We start from the raw sequence: 17,052 nt of genomic DNA, 5'->3' as shown, positions 1-17,052 counted from the left end.
AGGCTCAGGCAATCCACTCACCTCAGCCTCCCAAAGCGCGGGATTACAGGCTGAGCCATTTAGAACACGGTTGTAGCAAGCTCCTTTGAAGCCAGATAACATTGTTTCAAAAACAGAAAAATACATTAGAAAATTGGCTGTTTGTTTAGGTCTAATTTGTGAGTGGCCTAAAATGAAGGAAAAGATGAACAGTGGCTTGAAAAGAGTTTAAACCCAGTTCAAGTTACAAAACAAACGAATTCTAAGTTTTTCTTTTCTTTTCTTTTTTTTGAGTTGGAGTCTCACTCTGTCATTTAGGGTGGAGTGCAGTAGCGTGCTCATGGCCACCGCAGCCTTGACCTGCTAGGCTCAGATGATCCTTCCACCTCAGCCTTCCAAGTAGCTGGAACTACAGGTATGTGCCACCATGCCTGGATTATTTTTTGATTTATTGGAGAGATGAGGTCTCACAAAGTTGCCTAGGCTGGACTTGAAACCGTGGGCTCAGGCAATTCTCTCTTCTTGGCCTCCCAAACTGCTGGGATTATAGGCGTGAGCCACCATGCCCGGTCTCTAAGTTTTATTGAATAGAAAATATCACCAAGGAGACAAAGTTTATATAAGGTGAGTTTATTACTGTCAGCTTAATAATATAGTACATATGTTCATGATTTTAGTTACCCACAGACAGTGGAGACAGCGCTCAATATTTCATGTTAAGTCTCAAGATCCTGATGAAAAACTTTCCAATTTGAAAAGTTGTGTCCAAACACAACTGCAATTTTCTACAGCGAAAGCCCCTGTAAGAGTACCCTCAAGACTAAGGCGTGGCTTTAAGCTGTGGCACTTTAGTTGCCTGGGGCTGGCTGACTTTTTTCCTGGGGGCAGCTGCTCAGAATGCAGTGAAGAAGCTAAAAGAAACAGGTCATACAGTCCTTTCAGGAAGGCTAGGAGAGAGGGACTCTTTGCTTGCTCAATCAAGCTGTCACCAATATGAAATAATAATGGGTGGGAGAGGAAAAGGCACCCCTGAAATGAATGGAGGAAAACATAAAAATGCCTGCAATTGGATGATGCTATAATAGTCAAATAGCTATTCAATACTGCATGAATATCTAAGTCCTTTGCTTTTGCATCGTAAGAACAGTACTAGGCTTTTGGCCCCATACCAAAAAAGGACTGCTACTATAGGATGTGGCAGCCACCTAGACAGTAACACAAAGTGAAAAATGGGACTGGGGAAAAAAGTCATGGTTGATTCTTGTGGGGGAAGGGAAGTTTGGCAACTACATTTTCGACTAAGCAGGAAACAAATATCCTCACAGGATGTGTCCTGGGGCCAGGACAGGAAGAGATGCCTGCCTTGCAGGCGTGTCTGCTGACCTTGTGTTCTCACAGGAAGGCTCAGGGCCTCCTCTATGCAGTCACCGACATCCCATGATCCCATGGTTATTTAAGCTCACTACTAGCCACACATATTGGGAACTTTTCTTCGGGAGCTGTCTTCAGATCAAGGCACATGCTAGTTAAATGCCATGACCCTCCTTTGTGAGTGTGCATGTGCATGCATGTATGCATTTTTTGTTGCAGTAAAATACACATAAAATCAACAACTTAAACCATTCTAAAGTATACAAATCAGGAGTATTTAACATATTCACAACAACCAACATCACCATCTAGATTCAGATGTTTCTAACCTCCAAAGGAAACCCTGTACCTGTTAGATAATCATCCCTCAACCCTTCCCCCCACTCCTGCAACCACTAATCTGCTTTCTGTCTCTATGGATTGCCATTCCGTGGTGAGACACTATTATCCATATGAGTATGGAAATTCCATCTATTATAAATGGAAATCAGCCAGGCTCGGTGGCTCAGCCTGTAATCCCGCACCTTTGGGAGGCTGAGGTGAGTGGATTGCCTGAGCCCGCGGGTTCGAGATCCGCCTGGGCAGCGAGACCTCATCTCTACAATAAATAAAAAAAAAAATCAGCCGGGCGTGGTAGCGCACGCCTGTAATTCTGGCTGCTCGGAAGGGTGAGGCGGAAGGATCGCCAGAGCCCAGGAAGACTGAGATAGAAGGATCGCCAGAGCCCAGCAGGTCGAGGCTGCGGTGGCCGGGAGCGGCCGCTGCACTCCAGTCTGGGCGACAGTGAGACTCCGACTCAAAAGAAAACAAAAGGAAATCATACAGGATGTATCTTTTGTGTCTGGTTTCTTCCACTTTGCAAAACGTTTTCAAGGTTCAACCATGTTGTAGCGCACAGCGGTACTTAACTCCTTTTTATGGCAGAACGATATGCCATACTGTGGATAGATCACAGCTGGTCCATTCATCAGTTGACAGACATTTGGGCTATTATTTTCACCTTTTCTGTACTGTGAGTTGTGCTTAAATGAATATTCTTGTACAAGTTTTTGCTTAAACATTCATTTTTTTTCTTTTTTGAGCTGGAGTCTCACTGTTACCCAGGCTGGAGCAGTGGTATGATTATGGTTACTGCAGCCTCGACCTGCTGGGCTCAGGTGATCCTTCTATCTCAGTCTTCCAGGTAGCTGGAACCACAGGTGCATGTCACCACATCCGGCTAGTTTTTTGATTTATTGTAGAGACGAGGTCTCGCCAAGTTGCCCAGGCGGGTCTTGAACCCCTGAGCTCAGACAATCCTCTTACTTCTACCTCCCAAAGTGCTGGGATTACAGGCATGAACCACCATGCCTGGCTCCATTTTCAATCTTTTGAACATGTACCTGGGATTGAAATTGCTGGGTGATATGGTAATTTTATGTTTAACTTTTTTTTTTGAGTTGGAGCCTTATTCTTGTCGCCCAGGCTGGAGTGCAGTGGCATGCTCACAGTCACCACAGACTTGACCTGCTGGGCTTAGGCGATCCTTCCGCCTCAGCCTTCCAAGTAGCTGGAACTACAGATGCATGCCACCATGCCTGGCTATTTTTTGTGATTTACTGCAGAGAAGAGGTCTCACCAAGTTGTCCAGGATGGTCTCGAACCCCCAGGTTCAGGCAATCCTCTCACCTCGCACTCCCATCGTGCTGGGATTATAGGCTGAGCTACCACGCTCGGCCTATGTTTAACTTTTTGAGGAACCACCAAATTGTTTACCATAGCGCTGCACCATTCTACATGTCCGCTGCACCATTTTATATGTCCACGTGCCTATTTTTCTATATCCTTGTGAATACTTGTTATTTTCCATGGTTTTGATTATAGGGATCCTAACAGGTGCAAAGAGGTATCTCATTGTGATTTTAATTTGCACTTCCCTAGTGACTAATGATGCTGACTATGCTTTCTAGTGCTTGTTGGTCATTTGTGTATCTTTTGGGAGAAATATCTACTCACGTGCTCTGCCCATTTTTTTTATTGGGTTGTTATCTCTTACTGCTTCCAAGATTTTCTCTGTTTGTCTTTGGCCTTCAAATGGTTGACTCTGATGTGTCTTTGTGTGTGAAAGGACATAACATGGAGTCAATACACTCAATGAGCAATCATTTTAACACTACTTAGCTTTGTCATGTTTCTCTAGCGGTCTACCTTAACTTACTTTTTAATCACTAGCCAAGGACAGAACCAGTTTCTCAAAAGTAGCTATTAATAATTGTTTTACAACCTCCTCCCCAGCGTGTTTGTTCTAATTAGCTTTTCTTTTTCAAGTACTTGTCATAAGACCCTAATCAACTCCTTTTGGGCTTCATGATACAGACAGACCCCATCACCATGGCAGCAATCATGTGACTAAGAATCCACCCATCTGCCTGCTGTCCATTATTGGACATCAGTACCTGTGCTTACCTGCCTCTGTGATGACACAGAGCAAATCACCACCCAATCGCCTTAATAACCTGCCCCCATCAAAGGGAAAGTTTAAAAGGATTCAACCTGAAGCAGCTATTTGCCGTTGCTTTGTAAACTCTGGTATGTCAACGTGGCTCTTACAGCTATGGTCACCACGTTTCCTAAGTCTTGGCTCCCTCCCCTACCTTGGGAAGGTGAATCTCCTCTTTCTCTAATTTACTTTCTAAATAATCTATATTTTTCAATCTAACATCTCAGCAAGTCTGTGTCTTTTGTGTGGCACTGGATGGCAGACCAGACACAAGCTCCCTAGGGAAAGGAGGGCTCTGACCTAACACTTTTGAGGTCCTACTGGAATTTTTAACCTAACAGTGTTGACCTCTGAGTTTATGCTACTTGGAGCAGCTTCTTGGATGTATAGATTTCTGTCCTTCATCAAATATGGGAAATCTTCAGCCATTCTTTCTTCAAATACTCCTTTCTGTTCCTTTTATTCTGTTTTCCTTTGGTATTTTTTTTTTTTTTTGAGTTGGGAGTCTCACTCCGTCATCCTGACTGGAGTGCAGTGGCATGCTCCTGGCCACTGCAGCCTCGACCTGCTGGGCTCCGGCGATCCTTCCGCCTCAGCCTTCCAAGTAGCTGGAACTACAGGCACGCGCTACCATGCCTGGCTGATTTTTGATTTACTGCAGAGATGAGGTCTCGCCAACTGGCCTGGGTGGGTCTCGAACCCGTAGGCTCAGGCAATCCACTCACCTTGGCCTCCCTAAGCGCTGGCATTACAGGCTGAGCCACCGAGCCCGGCTGATGATGTTCTTCTATGGTCTTATTGGGTCTGTTCACTTTTTTGTTTTTTGTTTTTTTTTTGTTCCTCCAATGGGATAATTCCAATTGATCTATCTTCAAGAGCTCTGATTCTTTCTTCTGCCTGCTCAAATCTACTATATTGACTTCTTTTAGTGTCTTTTTCATTTCGGCTATTTTGGATATAGTATTTCTATTGGTTTCTTTTCATAATTTCTCTTTATTGATAGTCTCTGCTTGTTCATACACAATGCTCCCGGTTTCCTTTGTCCATGGGTTCTCTTGGCATTTTAATCATATTAAGACAGATGAAGGCTGGGCATAGTGGCTCACACCTGTAATCTGTGCACTTTGGGAGGCTGAAGTGAGAGGGTTGTCTGAGCCCAGGAGTTTGAGAACAGCTTGGGCAGCATGGTGAGACCTTGTCTCTACAAAAAAACCAAAAACAAAAGTATTGCCCATTCACAGGGGAAAAAGCAATTTGACAGAAACTATTTCTGAGGACATACTGGGCATACTAGACAAATGTTTATGTCCTCAGAAATAGTTTCTGTCAAATTGCTTTTTCCCCTGTGAATGGGCAATACTTTCCTGTTTCTATATTTTCTAAGTTACTATTGAAAACTGGAATGCTTCTTATGTGGTTTGCAATTGCTTGTTTAGTGACTCATTAGAAGAGATTTTTGTAAAGTCTATTCTTTGTCATGTGTGGTCACTGAAGTCTATGGTCTATGTTCCATTAGCTTAGTGGTCAGTGCTAGAAGAAAAAAATCAAAGAACAAATCCTCCTGTTCTGATCTTTCAGGAGGGCTATGACCTGGGGTACTCAAGTCAGTTTAGCTAGGTCACTTATAACTCTCTTAGCCTTTTGCTTCCTATTTACACAGAACCTAATGCTCAGCAAGAGGTGAAAGCCCAGGGGCTTCTTGTTTTTTTTCTGAGTATGTACTGAGCCCTAGACATGCATGCAGTCTTCTAGATCTGTCTGCTGCTTGCCCTTCTGTTATCCCTTGCCTCAAGCAGCTGCAGCTACTATATGCCTTTAAATGCTTTCAATAAAATCCACTAGGAGGCTGTTCCAACTCTGAGGAAGTTGCGAGGGATTAAAAAAAGGGAAAAAGTTAACTCTCTGTTGGTTTTTACAAGGCTAATTGTTGCTTTAATGGGAAACAAGGGTTTTTGGAGTTTCCTACGCTGACATTTTCGATGACGTTACCCCTCTGAGTGAACTTTTGAGAAGAATCAAAGTTTGGTGAATAATGTGGCTGACTCACTATGTCCGCATCTCTGCAATCTCCGTTTCCCGCCACTACATCTCTCTCAAGTTCTCAGTGTTAGCTGGTGTAGTTTAGTCACACGAGCTAGAAACCTGAGAATCATTCTTGACTCCTTCCACTATTGCCTCTCCTATCTATCAGCCACCAAGACTGCTGATTGTACGTCTTCAATATTTCTTAAGCCCAACCCCCTGCCCACAATACCACAACTCTAATTTGAAGCCCTAAAAAAAAAAAAAAAATGGTCTAGATTATTGTAGTGGCCTTTTAACCCAACACTTGTTTCCTTAAAGCTACTTGCTATGTAGCCATCAAACCCACGTATCTTTAGCCATGTCATTCATTTGTTTAGAAGTTTTTTTTTTTTTTGAGTTGGAGTCTCACTCTGTCGCCCAGACTGGAGTGCAGTGGCCTCTCCCGGCCACCGCAGCCTCGACCTACTGGGCTCTGGAGATCCTTCTGCCTCAGCCTTCCAAGTAGCTGGAACTACAGGCACGCGCCACCAAGGCCGCCTAAGTTTTTGATTTTTATTGTAGAGATGAGGTCTCGCCAAGTTGCCCAGGCGGGTCTTGAACCCACGGGCTCAGGCAATACACTCACCTCGGCCTCCCAAGGCGCGGGATTACAGGCTGAGCCACCAAACCTGGCCTCTTAGAAGTATTTGATAGTGGGCCAGCCAGATGCTATGTTGCTCTTGGATCCGATGCCATGTGAGATGCACAGAACTACCTATAATATAATATATCCCCACTGAAAAAACTTGAATGCAAATTAAATCAAGCTTTAGATCTAAATTTTAGTTTAGGAAATGTATGGAACAGAGAACAAGCTAAATGACACTCTAAGAGAGCAGCCAACTCTAGAAGATATTCTATAAGCCAACTGTCCTTGTTTTTTTCAATAAGCCAATGGCATGACAAAAAGAGTGTTGGGGAGACAGAGTATCCTCAATACTTACAAGAAGTAAATATCAAATGCAATAAGTGAAACTTGCTTGGATTCTAACCTGAAAAAACTAACTATAGTATACATGTAAAGTTAATTTGAGATAATTGGGGGAACTGTGAAGTTGGTATAAACATTATCAAACACTTACTGTCAATTTGGTTAATAGTGATAGATAACGGGTGAGTGCTATGTAAGCAAAAGAAAATATTTATGGGTGAAGTGACAGCTGTCAGGGATTTAGATTTGCTGGAAAATACTATAGCAAGTCAGGCATGGTGGCTCATGTCTGTAATCCCAGCACTTTGGGATTACAGAGCTGAGATCACCTGAGTCCAGGGGCTTGAGATCAGCCTGGGCAACTTGGTGAGACCTCATCTCTACAATAGAGCAAAAAATTAGCCGGGCGTGGTGGCGTGTGCCTGTGGTTCCAGTTACTTGGTCAATGTTGGGGTGGCTGTGAGCGTGCTACTGTACTTCAGGCTGGGTGACGGAGTGAGATTCCAACTCAAAAATAAATAAATAATTTTCAATTTATTATAGGGATGAGATCTCACCATGTTGCCCAGGCTGGTCTTGAACCCAAGGGCTCAGGCAATCTCTCACTTCAGTCTCCCAAAGTGCTGGGATTATAGGCATGAGCCACTGTGCCCGGTCCATTTTTTTCTTAAGCGATGTTTTGTTCTTTCTTGCTATGTTGTCTAGGCTGGTTTTGAACTCCCAGGCACAAGTGATCCTCCTGCCTCAACCTCCCAAAGAAATGGTATTACAGGCTTGAGTCATTGTGCCTGCTCAGGCTGCCAGGTTTAAACAGGACCCGGTGTTGCTCCAAATGTCTATGGCAGACCGAGATGCTAGCGGAGCCAGTAGAAGGAACTGACAGAAGAATCAGAATGGTGGCCCTGCTTTAAAAAGTAACTAATGGTTTTCCTTCTAAGAAACATGTCACAGCCTGCCACTGAGTCCCAGAGCAGTCCAAACGTCTAACCATGGGACTGTACTCCTTACTGGAGGTCCTAGGAGACAACCTGTTTGCTGCTCATTAGAGTTGTTGGCAGAATACAGTTCGTTAAAGTGTAGAACCAAGGTCTCCAATTTCTTGGTGGCTGTCAGCTGGTTGTTCCTAGCGTCTAGAGGCTGCCTTGCTCCTTGGCTCATGGCCTTCTCCCTTTATCTTCAAAGCCAGCAATGGGAGGTCAAGTCCTTCTCACGTTTGCCCGACTCTTCATCTGTCACTGCATCTATTTCTGACCACAGAACGGAAAGGCTCTCTGCTTTTAAGGACTCATATAATTAGACTGGGTCTAGTTTGCAGATAAACCCTCATATTGCAAGGTCCTCAACAGTAATCATGCCTGGAAAGTCCCTTTTGCCATGTAAAAGAACATGTTCACAAGTTCTGGGGATTAGGACATGGGCATACTTGGTGACTATTATTCTGCCTACCAAAGTGGGGGTTTATAGCCTAGCCAAGAAGTCATTTGCCCCAGTTACAAATCCCTGCTGGTCGGGCACAGTGGCTCAAACCTGTAATCCCAGTGCTCTGGGAGGCCAAGGTTAGGGGATTGCCTGAGCCCATGGGCTCAGAAACAGTCTGGACAACTTGGTGACACCTCATCTCTACAATACATAAAAAAAATTAGCCGGATGTGGTAGTTCGTGCCTGCAGTTCTGATGACTTGGAAGGTTGAGGCGGAGGGATTATCTGAGCCCAGCAGGTTGACGCTGGGGTGGCTGTGAGCGTACCACTGCACTCAGCCTGGGCAATAGAGTGAGACTCCAAGTCAAAAAAAAAAAAAAAAAAAAATCCCTGCTACGCCACTACCTACCTGTGCAACCAGAGGTAAGTTACATGGGCCTCAGCTGCTTCATTTGTAACATGAGGATAACAGTACCTACCTGTACTGAAGACTTGGAGACTGCTAAATGCCCTAAATAGCCACTCCCCACTTCATTTTGCCTGCCTTGGAGCCAGGCTGTGCCCACGAGACTCAGTCTAGACCTGTGAGGTATGAGCAAAAGTTATGTATATAATTTCTGCATCACACCTGGCAACGTGTCTCTTTCTCATTTCCTATAGGTTGGAGCACAAATGTGGCCACAACCCAGATACAATAACGTAGATGAGAACACCACCCTCAAGGAATGGTGAAGCAGTGAGACAAAGGAACGTGGATCTTTCAGTAACCTCAGGGAACAGATATGTCCCCTCAGTCTGGCAAGATTGGACTGTTACGAGAGAAACAGATTTCTGTATGCTTAAGTCATTGCATTTTAATATGTTAATATTTGCAAAATGCTCAGCCACATAGGGAATACTATACAAGTAATGGTTATTATTATTATGGATGCATCATTTTGCATTCTGGAGGTTGGCAATTCTACTGAATGTCTCAGGCCATCAGTATCCTATAACACAGACATAAGCAACATTAGTGCAGTCTAAGCTAATTAAAACATGTTACTTGCTTATTTCTTCACTCTATAAAAAGAAAGGGGACCATCATTAATTGAATTCACATGTGCCAGGCATTTTATATGTCAATTTGTCATCTGAAATAGCTCCAAGAGGCTGCAGAGATGAGAAAACAGAGGCTCAGGGGTTAGGTCACTTCCTTGAGATCACTGTAGAAAGGGGTGACTTGAGCGTGTTTTTGCCATAACACATTTTGCCTCCTCCGGCAAAAGGTAGATTAAGGAGCTAAGAATCAGTCTTTAATTCCCTCTGAATTCTGTTACTCACATAGATGTGCGGTACTTGATGTCATCTTTTTCAGCCAACTCTTCACAGGTGAGGCCATTATGTTCTTTCCACAATCCCTGACACTTCCTACAGGTTTCCTGGAAATAAAGGACAGACACAAAAATAGCTCCTGGTGAGTGGACACCACCAAAGTTCCCGGTTAACAAAAGGAATGTGAAATGAGCTTTACTTAGCTTGAATTCTCTCAGAGGAGCTCTATCCCTTTCAGGAGTGATATTTCTTTCTTTCTTTTTTTTTTTTGAGTCGGAGTCTCACTCTGTCACCCAGGCTGGAGTGCAGTGGCACGCTCACGGCCACCGCAGCCTCGACCTGCTGGGCTCAGGTGATCCTTCTGCTTCAGCCTTCCAAGTAGCTTGAACTACAGGCACGTGCCACCATGCTCGGCTAATTTTTTTGATTTATTGTAGAGATGAAGTCTCGCCAAGTTGCCCAGGCTATATCACAATATCAACCCGTGGGGTCAGGCAAGCCTCTCACCCCAGCCTCCCAAAGTGCTAGTATTATAAAGTGCCCAGCCCAGCAGGGAAATTTCTTTTTCTTTTTTGAGTTGGAGTCTCATTCCGTGGCTCAGGCTTGAGTGCAGTGGCATGCTCACGGCCACTGCAGCATCGACCTGCTGGGCTCAGGCGATCCTTCTGCCTGTCTTCCAAGGAGTCGGAACTACAGGCACATGCTACCACTCCTGGCTGATTTTTTAAATTTATTGCAGAGAGAAGGTCTTGCCAAGTTGCCCAGGCTGTTCTCGAAACCATGGGTTCAGGCAATCCCCTCACCTTGGCCTCCCACAGTGCTGGGGTTACAGGCTTGAGCCACCATGCCCAAAGTGGGGATATTTCTAAAGACATCTCTCAATAGAAGAGGTAAGTATCATTTAGACGGAAATACAAGAAAGATTTTCTCTCCTAAAATCAAAAGAAAGTGTTGCTTCTATCACCCAATTTATATAAAGCTTTCTAAAATGCCATGGGCCACCTGAACAAAAAACACAGGGAACAGATCTTAGGTTTTTGAAAATACAATGCTGTGAGCTATTTTTTTTTCTTTTTTGAGTAAGAGTCTCACTCTGCTGCCCAGGCTGGAGTATAGTGGCATGCTCACGACTACTGCAGCCTCGACCTGCTGGGCTTAGGCGATCCTTCTGCCTCAGCCTCCCAAGTAGCTGAACCACAGGCGTGTAACACCACACCTGGCCAATTTTTGATTTATTGTGGAGGCAAGGTTTGCCAAGTTGCTCAGGCTGTTCTCGAACCCATGGGCTCAGGCAATCCTCTCACCACCTTTGCCTCCCAAAGTGCTAGGATTATAGGTGTGAGCAACTGTGTCCGGCTACTGTGAGCTATTTGAGGGCAGGGTCTGTCTGGATCTTGTTAATCTCTGCAATCCCGATGCCCACCAGTACTCTGGCATCAAGTAGATACTTCTACTGAAGTGAAGAGTGGTCTAGATTAGGTACACCAGGAGCCCTAGGGGAGACTTCTTTAGTCATCTATCACTCATAAACAAACACGGATGCCATCCTTCATCGTTTAATTTCAAGTATCAACATACATGAAAAAAAGTCACCACTTTTTATTTTAGGATCTGTCATAGCTTATAAAATACTTTCATATGTGCCAGAAACAATCCCACATCAGTAACAATAATTTAAAGAAACATTAGTCTAATGATCACAAACATACATGAGTATCAAAACCCTATTAAGTACAATGAGGGAAAAGATGGTGGTGTCAGCCTTAACTGGGGGCGTGACGTAGCCTGGGGAGAGTGAAGGCTTGAGGAAGTGAAGCCTAAGATCTGAAAGATGAGTCAACAGTAACTAGATGGGGCGGTGAAGAGATTAGTACTCCAGACGGAGGAACAGCAACTCTAGCAGACAAAGCTGGACAAGTTTGGCTCCTGTGGCTGGACTGCACACAGTAAGAACAGGCTCGGAGAGGCTGTAAGCACCAGACCTGACTTGAAGGGCTATGTAATAATCAGTTTGCCCTTTATCCTAAGAGTGCTCAGGAAGCCACCATAAAGTGTCAAGCATGGAAGTAACATCCAGTTTGTGATTTTAAAAGATCACACTGGGTGGAAAACAGACTGGAGAGAGTAGAAGTGCAAAAGACAATTGAGAGCTAGTAAAGTCATCCGGGAGAGAGGTTAAGGAGGCCCAGACTAGGGTAGAGGATGAGAATAGGAAGAAAAGACAAATGACTTGAGAGAAAGGGAGGAAGTCAGACCGGAAGCTTTGGGAATGTGGGAAAGAGGAGTCAGGGGTGACGACTTGTTTCTGCCTGTGTTGGCTGAAGGAAGGCAGATGTCCAGATCCTGAGTGTGACTGGGAGGTGATGACACGAGGGACTGGTGGGGCAGGGATATCCGGTGGAGAGGTGAGGTAGGGAGGTGGGCATAATTGTTTAGCATTCAGAAGGTCAGGCTAGAGACTGCTATAGATGCACTGGATATCTTCACATCAGTTCTAGAAACACCTCCTAGAACTGTACTCCCCACTAGTTGTTGAGCTTTCTTTAGTATGTGCTGCTAAGATAACGCTCACAAGACACCAAACAGTATATATAATACAGATGCACCCATTTCCTGGATTAAAAGTGGTAGTAGTGGGGGAAGAATACAGTGATATATAAAGTCTACTTGAAAGGATACCCAAGAAGTTGGTAACACAGATGGCCCCGAGTGACCCCAGGGGTGAGACTTTTCACTGTAGGCCTCTTGTTCTGTTTGAATTGTACATTATGTATGTATTACCTCACAACAAATAAATAGTTGAAAGAGAGAAAAATGGAATAAACTACTCGGGGAGCTGAGAACATGAATAACTGGTGAGACGTGATAAAAAGGCTCCAATCAAAGGGCTGGCGTGCGGCTAGAAGAGATGATGGGAGGTGCAAGGTTTAATGCCGTTGCTTTTGGGGGATGCAGATATGATTTGGTCCACTACCTACATTCGTCAGTAAACAGGCTAAATCAGTAGTGTGCTTAATTACTATCCACCAGAATGAAGAGCAGCAGAAACCCATGTTCAAAAGGTCTTGTGCCTGACTATTCCAGGAAACTGGAGGATAAACAACAGCTGGAGAATAGATGAGCTGGTGTTTAGATCCTAGCCTTGAAAACAATGCCAACCCAGCCACCCTCCAGGAGTAACAGCTTCAAAACAATACATGGCATTTAGATAGTGCATTTTAGCACTCCTGGCAATTCAGTTATTAATTCATGGCTCTTCTTAATAAGGGAAGAAAACCTTATTTTCGAGGTGAGGCATAGGCTCATGGAGGCAAAAAGGCCGGGCCTAGCTGGAGTTAGGCGTGTGTGTGGTCACTGTGGTCCTCTGCTCACTCTCCCCACCACAGTACTTCTCCTACAGGTCAGTGTTGGATTTTCAGTCAGGATATTTCTCACTGAAGGGCCCAGGGGTCCAGGAGAACAAACCAGAAACATCTTTGAAGAGACATGGTAACTAGATACTGAAACCTACAATTAAAACAAGGCAAGTAAATAGCAGGCTGGATAAGTTTAACAGTTGGAGCTCTCTCTGTGTTGTTTCTTTAAAAATGTACCCTCTCTTCTAAACACAGTATGTATTTTACCAAATTGTAATTCTCTCCTCTCAGGCACAGCTAGGCTTTGTTCCTAAACTCAACAAATGCTTAAACAACATTAGGCAGTACAAATACTCTTTTTATTTTTTGAGTTGGAGTCTCATTCTGTCACCTAGGCTGGAGTGCAGTGGCACTCTCATGGCCACCGCAGCCTCAAACTGCTGGGCTCATGTGATCCTTCTGCTTCAGCCCTCCAAGTAGCTGGAACTACAGGCATGCACCACCACATTCAGCTAATTTTTTGATTTGTTGTAGAGATGATGTCTCACCAAGTTGCCCAGGCTGGTCTCAACCTTGTGGGCTCAGGCAATCCTTTCACTTCGGCCTCTCAAAGTGCTGGGATTATAGGCATGAGCCACCATGCCCAGTCGAAATACTCTTGAATGTTTCTTTAACATGAAGATAATCACATTCTTTAATCTTAACGAGAAAGCCCCAAAGGACCATTTTGGAAAGCAGAGTACACTTTAACAAACACAAAGGGCAGCATATCCTGGCTATCAAATCTAACCACAGACTGGAAGCCATGCTTCTCTCTCTTGTACATTTCAGATCAGGAGGAAACCGCAGAATCCACCATGATTCCAAATACAGCTCCCTCTTTCTCACTGAGGAAGGTGCACACACTTGTCAACTCTAAGGAGCAGCCACCAGTCTGTGCTCTTCCAGACAGCGGGCAGATTGCTAGTTAAGTTTAATGTAGCAGGGTGTTTGGATTCTTTGTGAGGTCTTCACTTTGCAACATAAAGAAAACACTCCTGTCTCCCTTCGTCCATTTGCTGTTGTCTAAATAGTTTAATGAACACAGGAGAAGATTAAATTCAATTTCAGAAGACTTACCAGTGAACTGAAATTTCCCTATATTAATATAGCTTCCCAAAAGCCAGCAAACAAATCTCTGGCCACCACCTCCTCCAGGCCCAGCAGTGACAATGATCTTGAGGCCTTTGGGCACGTTGGCAAAGAACTCAAGATTTGAGACCACAGGTCCAAGTCACCAGATTCGGCTTTGTTCCTCACCATCCCTGCAAGCCGACTCTGAAGCTGCTTGGTTCTTGTCACTCTAGATCTCACTTGCTGACTTCCAGTCTTGTTTCAGAACCAGAACGTAGCAGAATCCGCTCCCTTGTTTTTGAATGGTTCTTTTGTGAAACCTCTTAAGCTCACTCTTTTTTTTTTGAGTTGGAGTCTCACTCTGTTGCCCAGACTGGAGGGCAGTGGCCGCTCCTGGCCACCGTAGCCTCGACCTGCTGGGCTCCGGCGATCCTCCCGCCTCAGCCTTCCAAGTAGCTGGAACTACAGGCGCACGCTACCACGCGCAGCTAAGTTTTGATTTTATTGTAGAGATGAGGTCTCGCCAAGTTGCCCAGGCGGGTCTTGAACCCGCGGGCTCAGGCAATCCACTCACCTCAGCCTCCCAAAGCACGGGATTACAGGCTGAGCCACTGAGCCTGGCTTCTTAAGCTCACTCTTAAGGAAAATGAAGTCGCTGACCTGCTGAGGAGCATAAGGCTGTGACCAATCCACAGCTAACATTCAGTTTTCTGTTTTGTCACCTCAAAAAGTGAGACAGTAAGTCCCCAAAACTCTTGAGGTGAGAAACAAGGTCCAGACACCTGATGCTCATAAATGCTCAGCTGGGAACCAAGGGCTGTTGACTTCCAGGCCAGCTGCATTTTCCAGTTGTCCAAGTTGCTGGAACTCCTCACCCCCAGGCCCAAATGACATATGGACACCAGCCAGAAGGTCCAGAAAGACAGACTTTTAAGATGGGGAAAACAGATAATGAGATAATGCTGGAACCTCTGAGCACCAGTAAAGCTGGGCTCAGGCAAATCCAGGGGGTTTTCTTTCCTTTTACTAAGGAAATCCTAGAACATCTATTTTCCTAGGTCAAGAAAGCACACATTAGCCAAATAAGGTTTGATCCTTGCCCTCAAGGATCAAACCATGGGAGTCAGACACATGCATATGCACCCAAGCTAGAGAAAGAGAGGAAGAGAGAGAAACAAAGAGAGGTAAGAGGGAGAAGAGGGAAAGGGACAGGGAGGGAGAGGGAGGGAGAGGAGAGAAAGAAGAGAAGAGAGGGAGAGAAGGGGAGAGAGGGAGAGAAGCGGGGAACAGAGAGACTGAGATACCAAAGAGGGGAAGAAATAAGGCAGACGGGGATTCTTTGAGGAGATTACATCTTCATGGGGTTGAATAAAATAGGCATCATGAGTAATGAGAACATCCATGCAACCAATAAAGTACTTCTATTCAGATCTACATCTCTTTGTATTTTTCCAGCTATGAAAGCCATTAAAGCCAAGTATCTAAAACTCCGAACCAGATTCTCAAACTAAACAGTTCAACATGAAACATATTCGATTGGTTAACATTTCAATGAACAAAAAAGGTTTTCAAATCATTAAATAAAATTATTTTAAAGTACTATTTATTTCACTCCACCCTTTAAAATTGTCTATATTTGTATATGTCTTGCAGTGTATGCTAACAAAATAGCACATACACATAATTTATAAACACATAGGCTGAGGGTATTCTGCTCGTACAATTTTCTGATATGAGAACCAAAGAAGTTGTGTAACTGCTGCTCTTGATATAAAAAAGTCATGGACGGGGTCTAGAGAGCACAGCAATGTGTCTGGGCTACGTTTCAGAATATGTCGATGGATTGAAGAGGCTGGGACCAGAGGCAGGAAGACTTAGAGTCTATGAAAGAGATGAGGGTGACAGAGAGGTTTACAAGGATTTCTAGGTTCCTGACTTGGGACGCTACCTGCACTCGTAGAAATATGAAGTCAGAGCTGGACTCGGTGGCTCAGCCTGCAATCCCAGCGCTTTGGGTGGCTGAGGTGAGCGGACTGCCTGAGCCTATGGGTTCGAGATCCGCCTGGGCAACTTGGCGAGACCTCAACTCTACAATAAATCAAAAATTAGCCGGGAGTGGTAGCGCGCGCCTGTAGTTCCAGCTACTCGGAAGGCTGAGGCAGAAGGATCGCCGGAGCCCAGCAGGTCAAGGCTGCAGCGGCCGGGAGCAGCCACTGCACTCCAGTCTGGGTGTCAGAGTGAGACTCCAACTCAAAAAAAAAAAAAAGAAAGAAATATGAAGTCAGATCAAGTGATGCAAGACGGGGAGATCTGAGAGTGGAAGGCAGAGGTGAGTTGAACTCCAGACTAGCTCACCTATTCACTCACTTATTTGCTCTCCCAATATTTGTCTTTTGCATGAGATGCTGGAGACACAGTAATAAGCAAGTTAAGCTTAGCTTCTATATTCTAGGAGCTTACGGACTAACGAAGAACACGGATATTACACAAATAGAATCTAGAGCCACAACCACGATAGGAACATTTCACAGGAAAAGCAGTGGAACTTTTGAGTGTGTAGCAGCTACTTAACTGAGACTGGGGAGAGCCCTCGGAGGATGGAGGACATGACATTTAAGCTGAGCCCTGGAGGAGGAGTCAGTCAGGTATGGGGGAAGAAGGGTGAGCCTGTGTGAAGGCTTCAGGGCAGGAGAGGGGACACAAACCCTTACTGCCTTACTCCTGGAACACAGAGGAAGTCATCATGGCTAAAGTCCAAGGTAGACTCTGGCGCCTATATGGGGCAGAGGCTGTAGGGAGGTGGAGTTTGGAAAGCCAAGCTGACTGGGCGGAAAGTGCAATAATGTGATTTACATTTTATTTTATTTACTCATTTTAAGCTTTAAAACAAAGTTTATTAGAGAAAGAAGAGAGAAAACAAAGGGAGAAATGGCAGAGCTGACACGGGCGAGAAAAACTGCCATGATTTACCATTTTAAAGATCCTTCTGGTGGCTGCTGTTAGAAGATGGTTTGCTGGGTTGTAG

The 17,052-nt window shown here is 44.7% G+C and overlaps 1 protein-coding gene across 2 annotated transcripts in view; it reads right to left on the bottom strand.

The window, feature by feature from the left end:
* RNF216 (ring finger protein 216) overlaps positions 1-17,052 on the bottom strand; it is a 175,898-nt gene that overhangs the window by 22,065 nt on the left and 136,781 nt on the right. For both annotated transcript variants that reach the window (XM_008063017.2, XM_008063016.2), the window contains one exon: positions 9,568-9,665. In XM_008063017.2, coding sequence (XP_008061208.1) covers positions 9,568-9,665 — 98 coding nt within the window. The remainder of the gene's footprint in view (positions 1-9,567; positions 9,666-17,052) is intronic.

This window comes from Carlito syrichta, unplaced genomic scaffold (genome assembly GCF_000164805.1).
Source record: "Carlito syrichta isolate Samal-C Ts95f unplaced genomic scaffold, Tarsius_syrichta-2.0.1 Scaffold306441, whole genome shotgun sequence".
NCBI lineage: Eukaryota > Metazoa > Chordata > Mammalia > Primates > Tarsiidae > Carlito > Carlito syrichta.
Note: the sequence above shows the minus strand (reverse complement) of the source record. Positions and strands in the feature narration are given on the sequence as shown.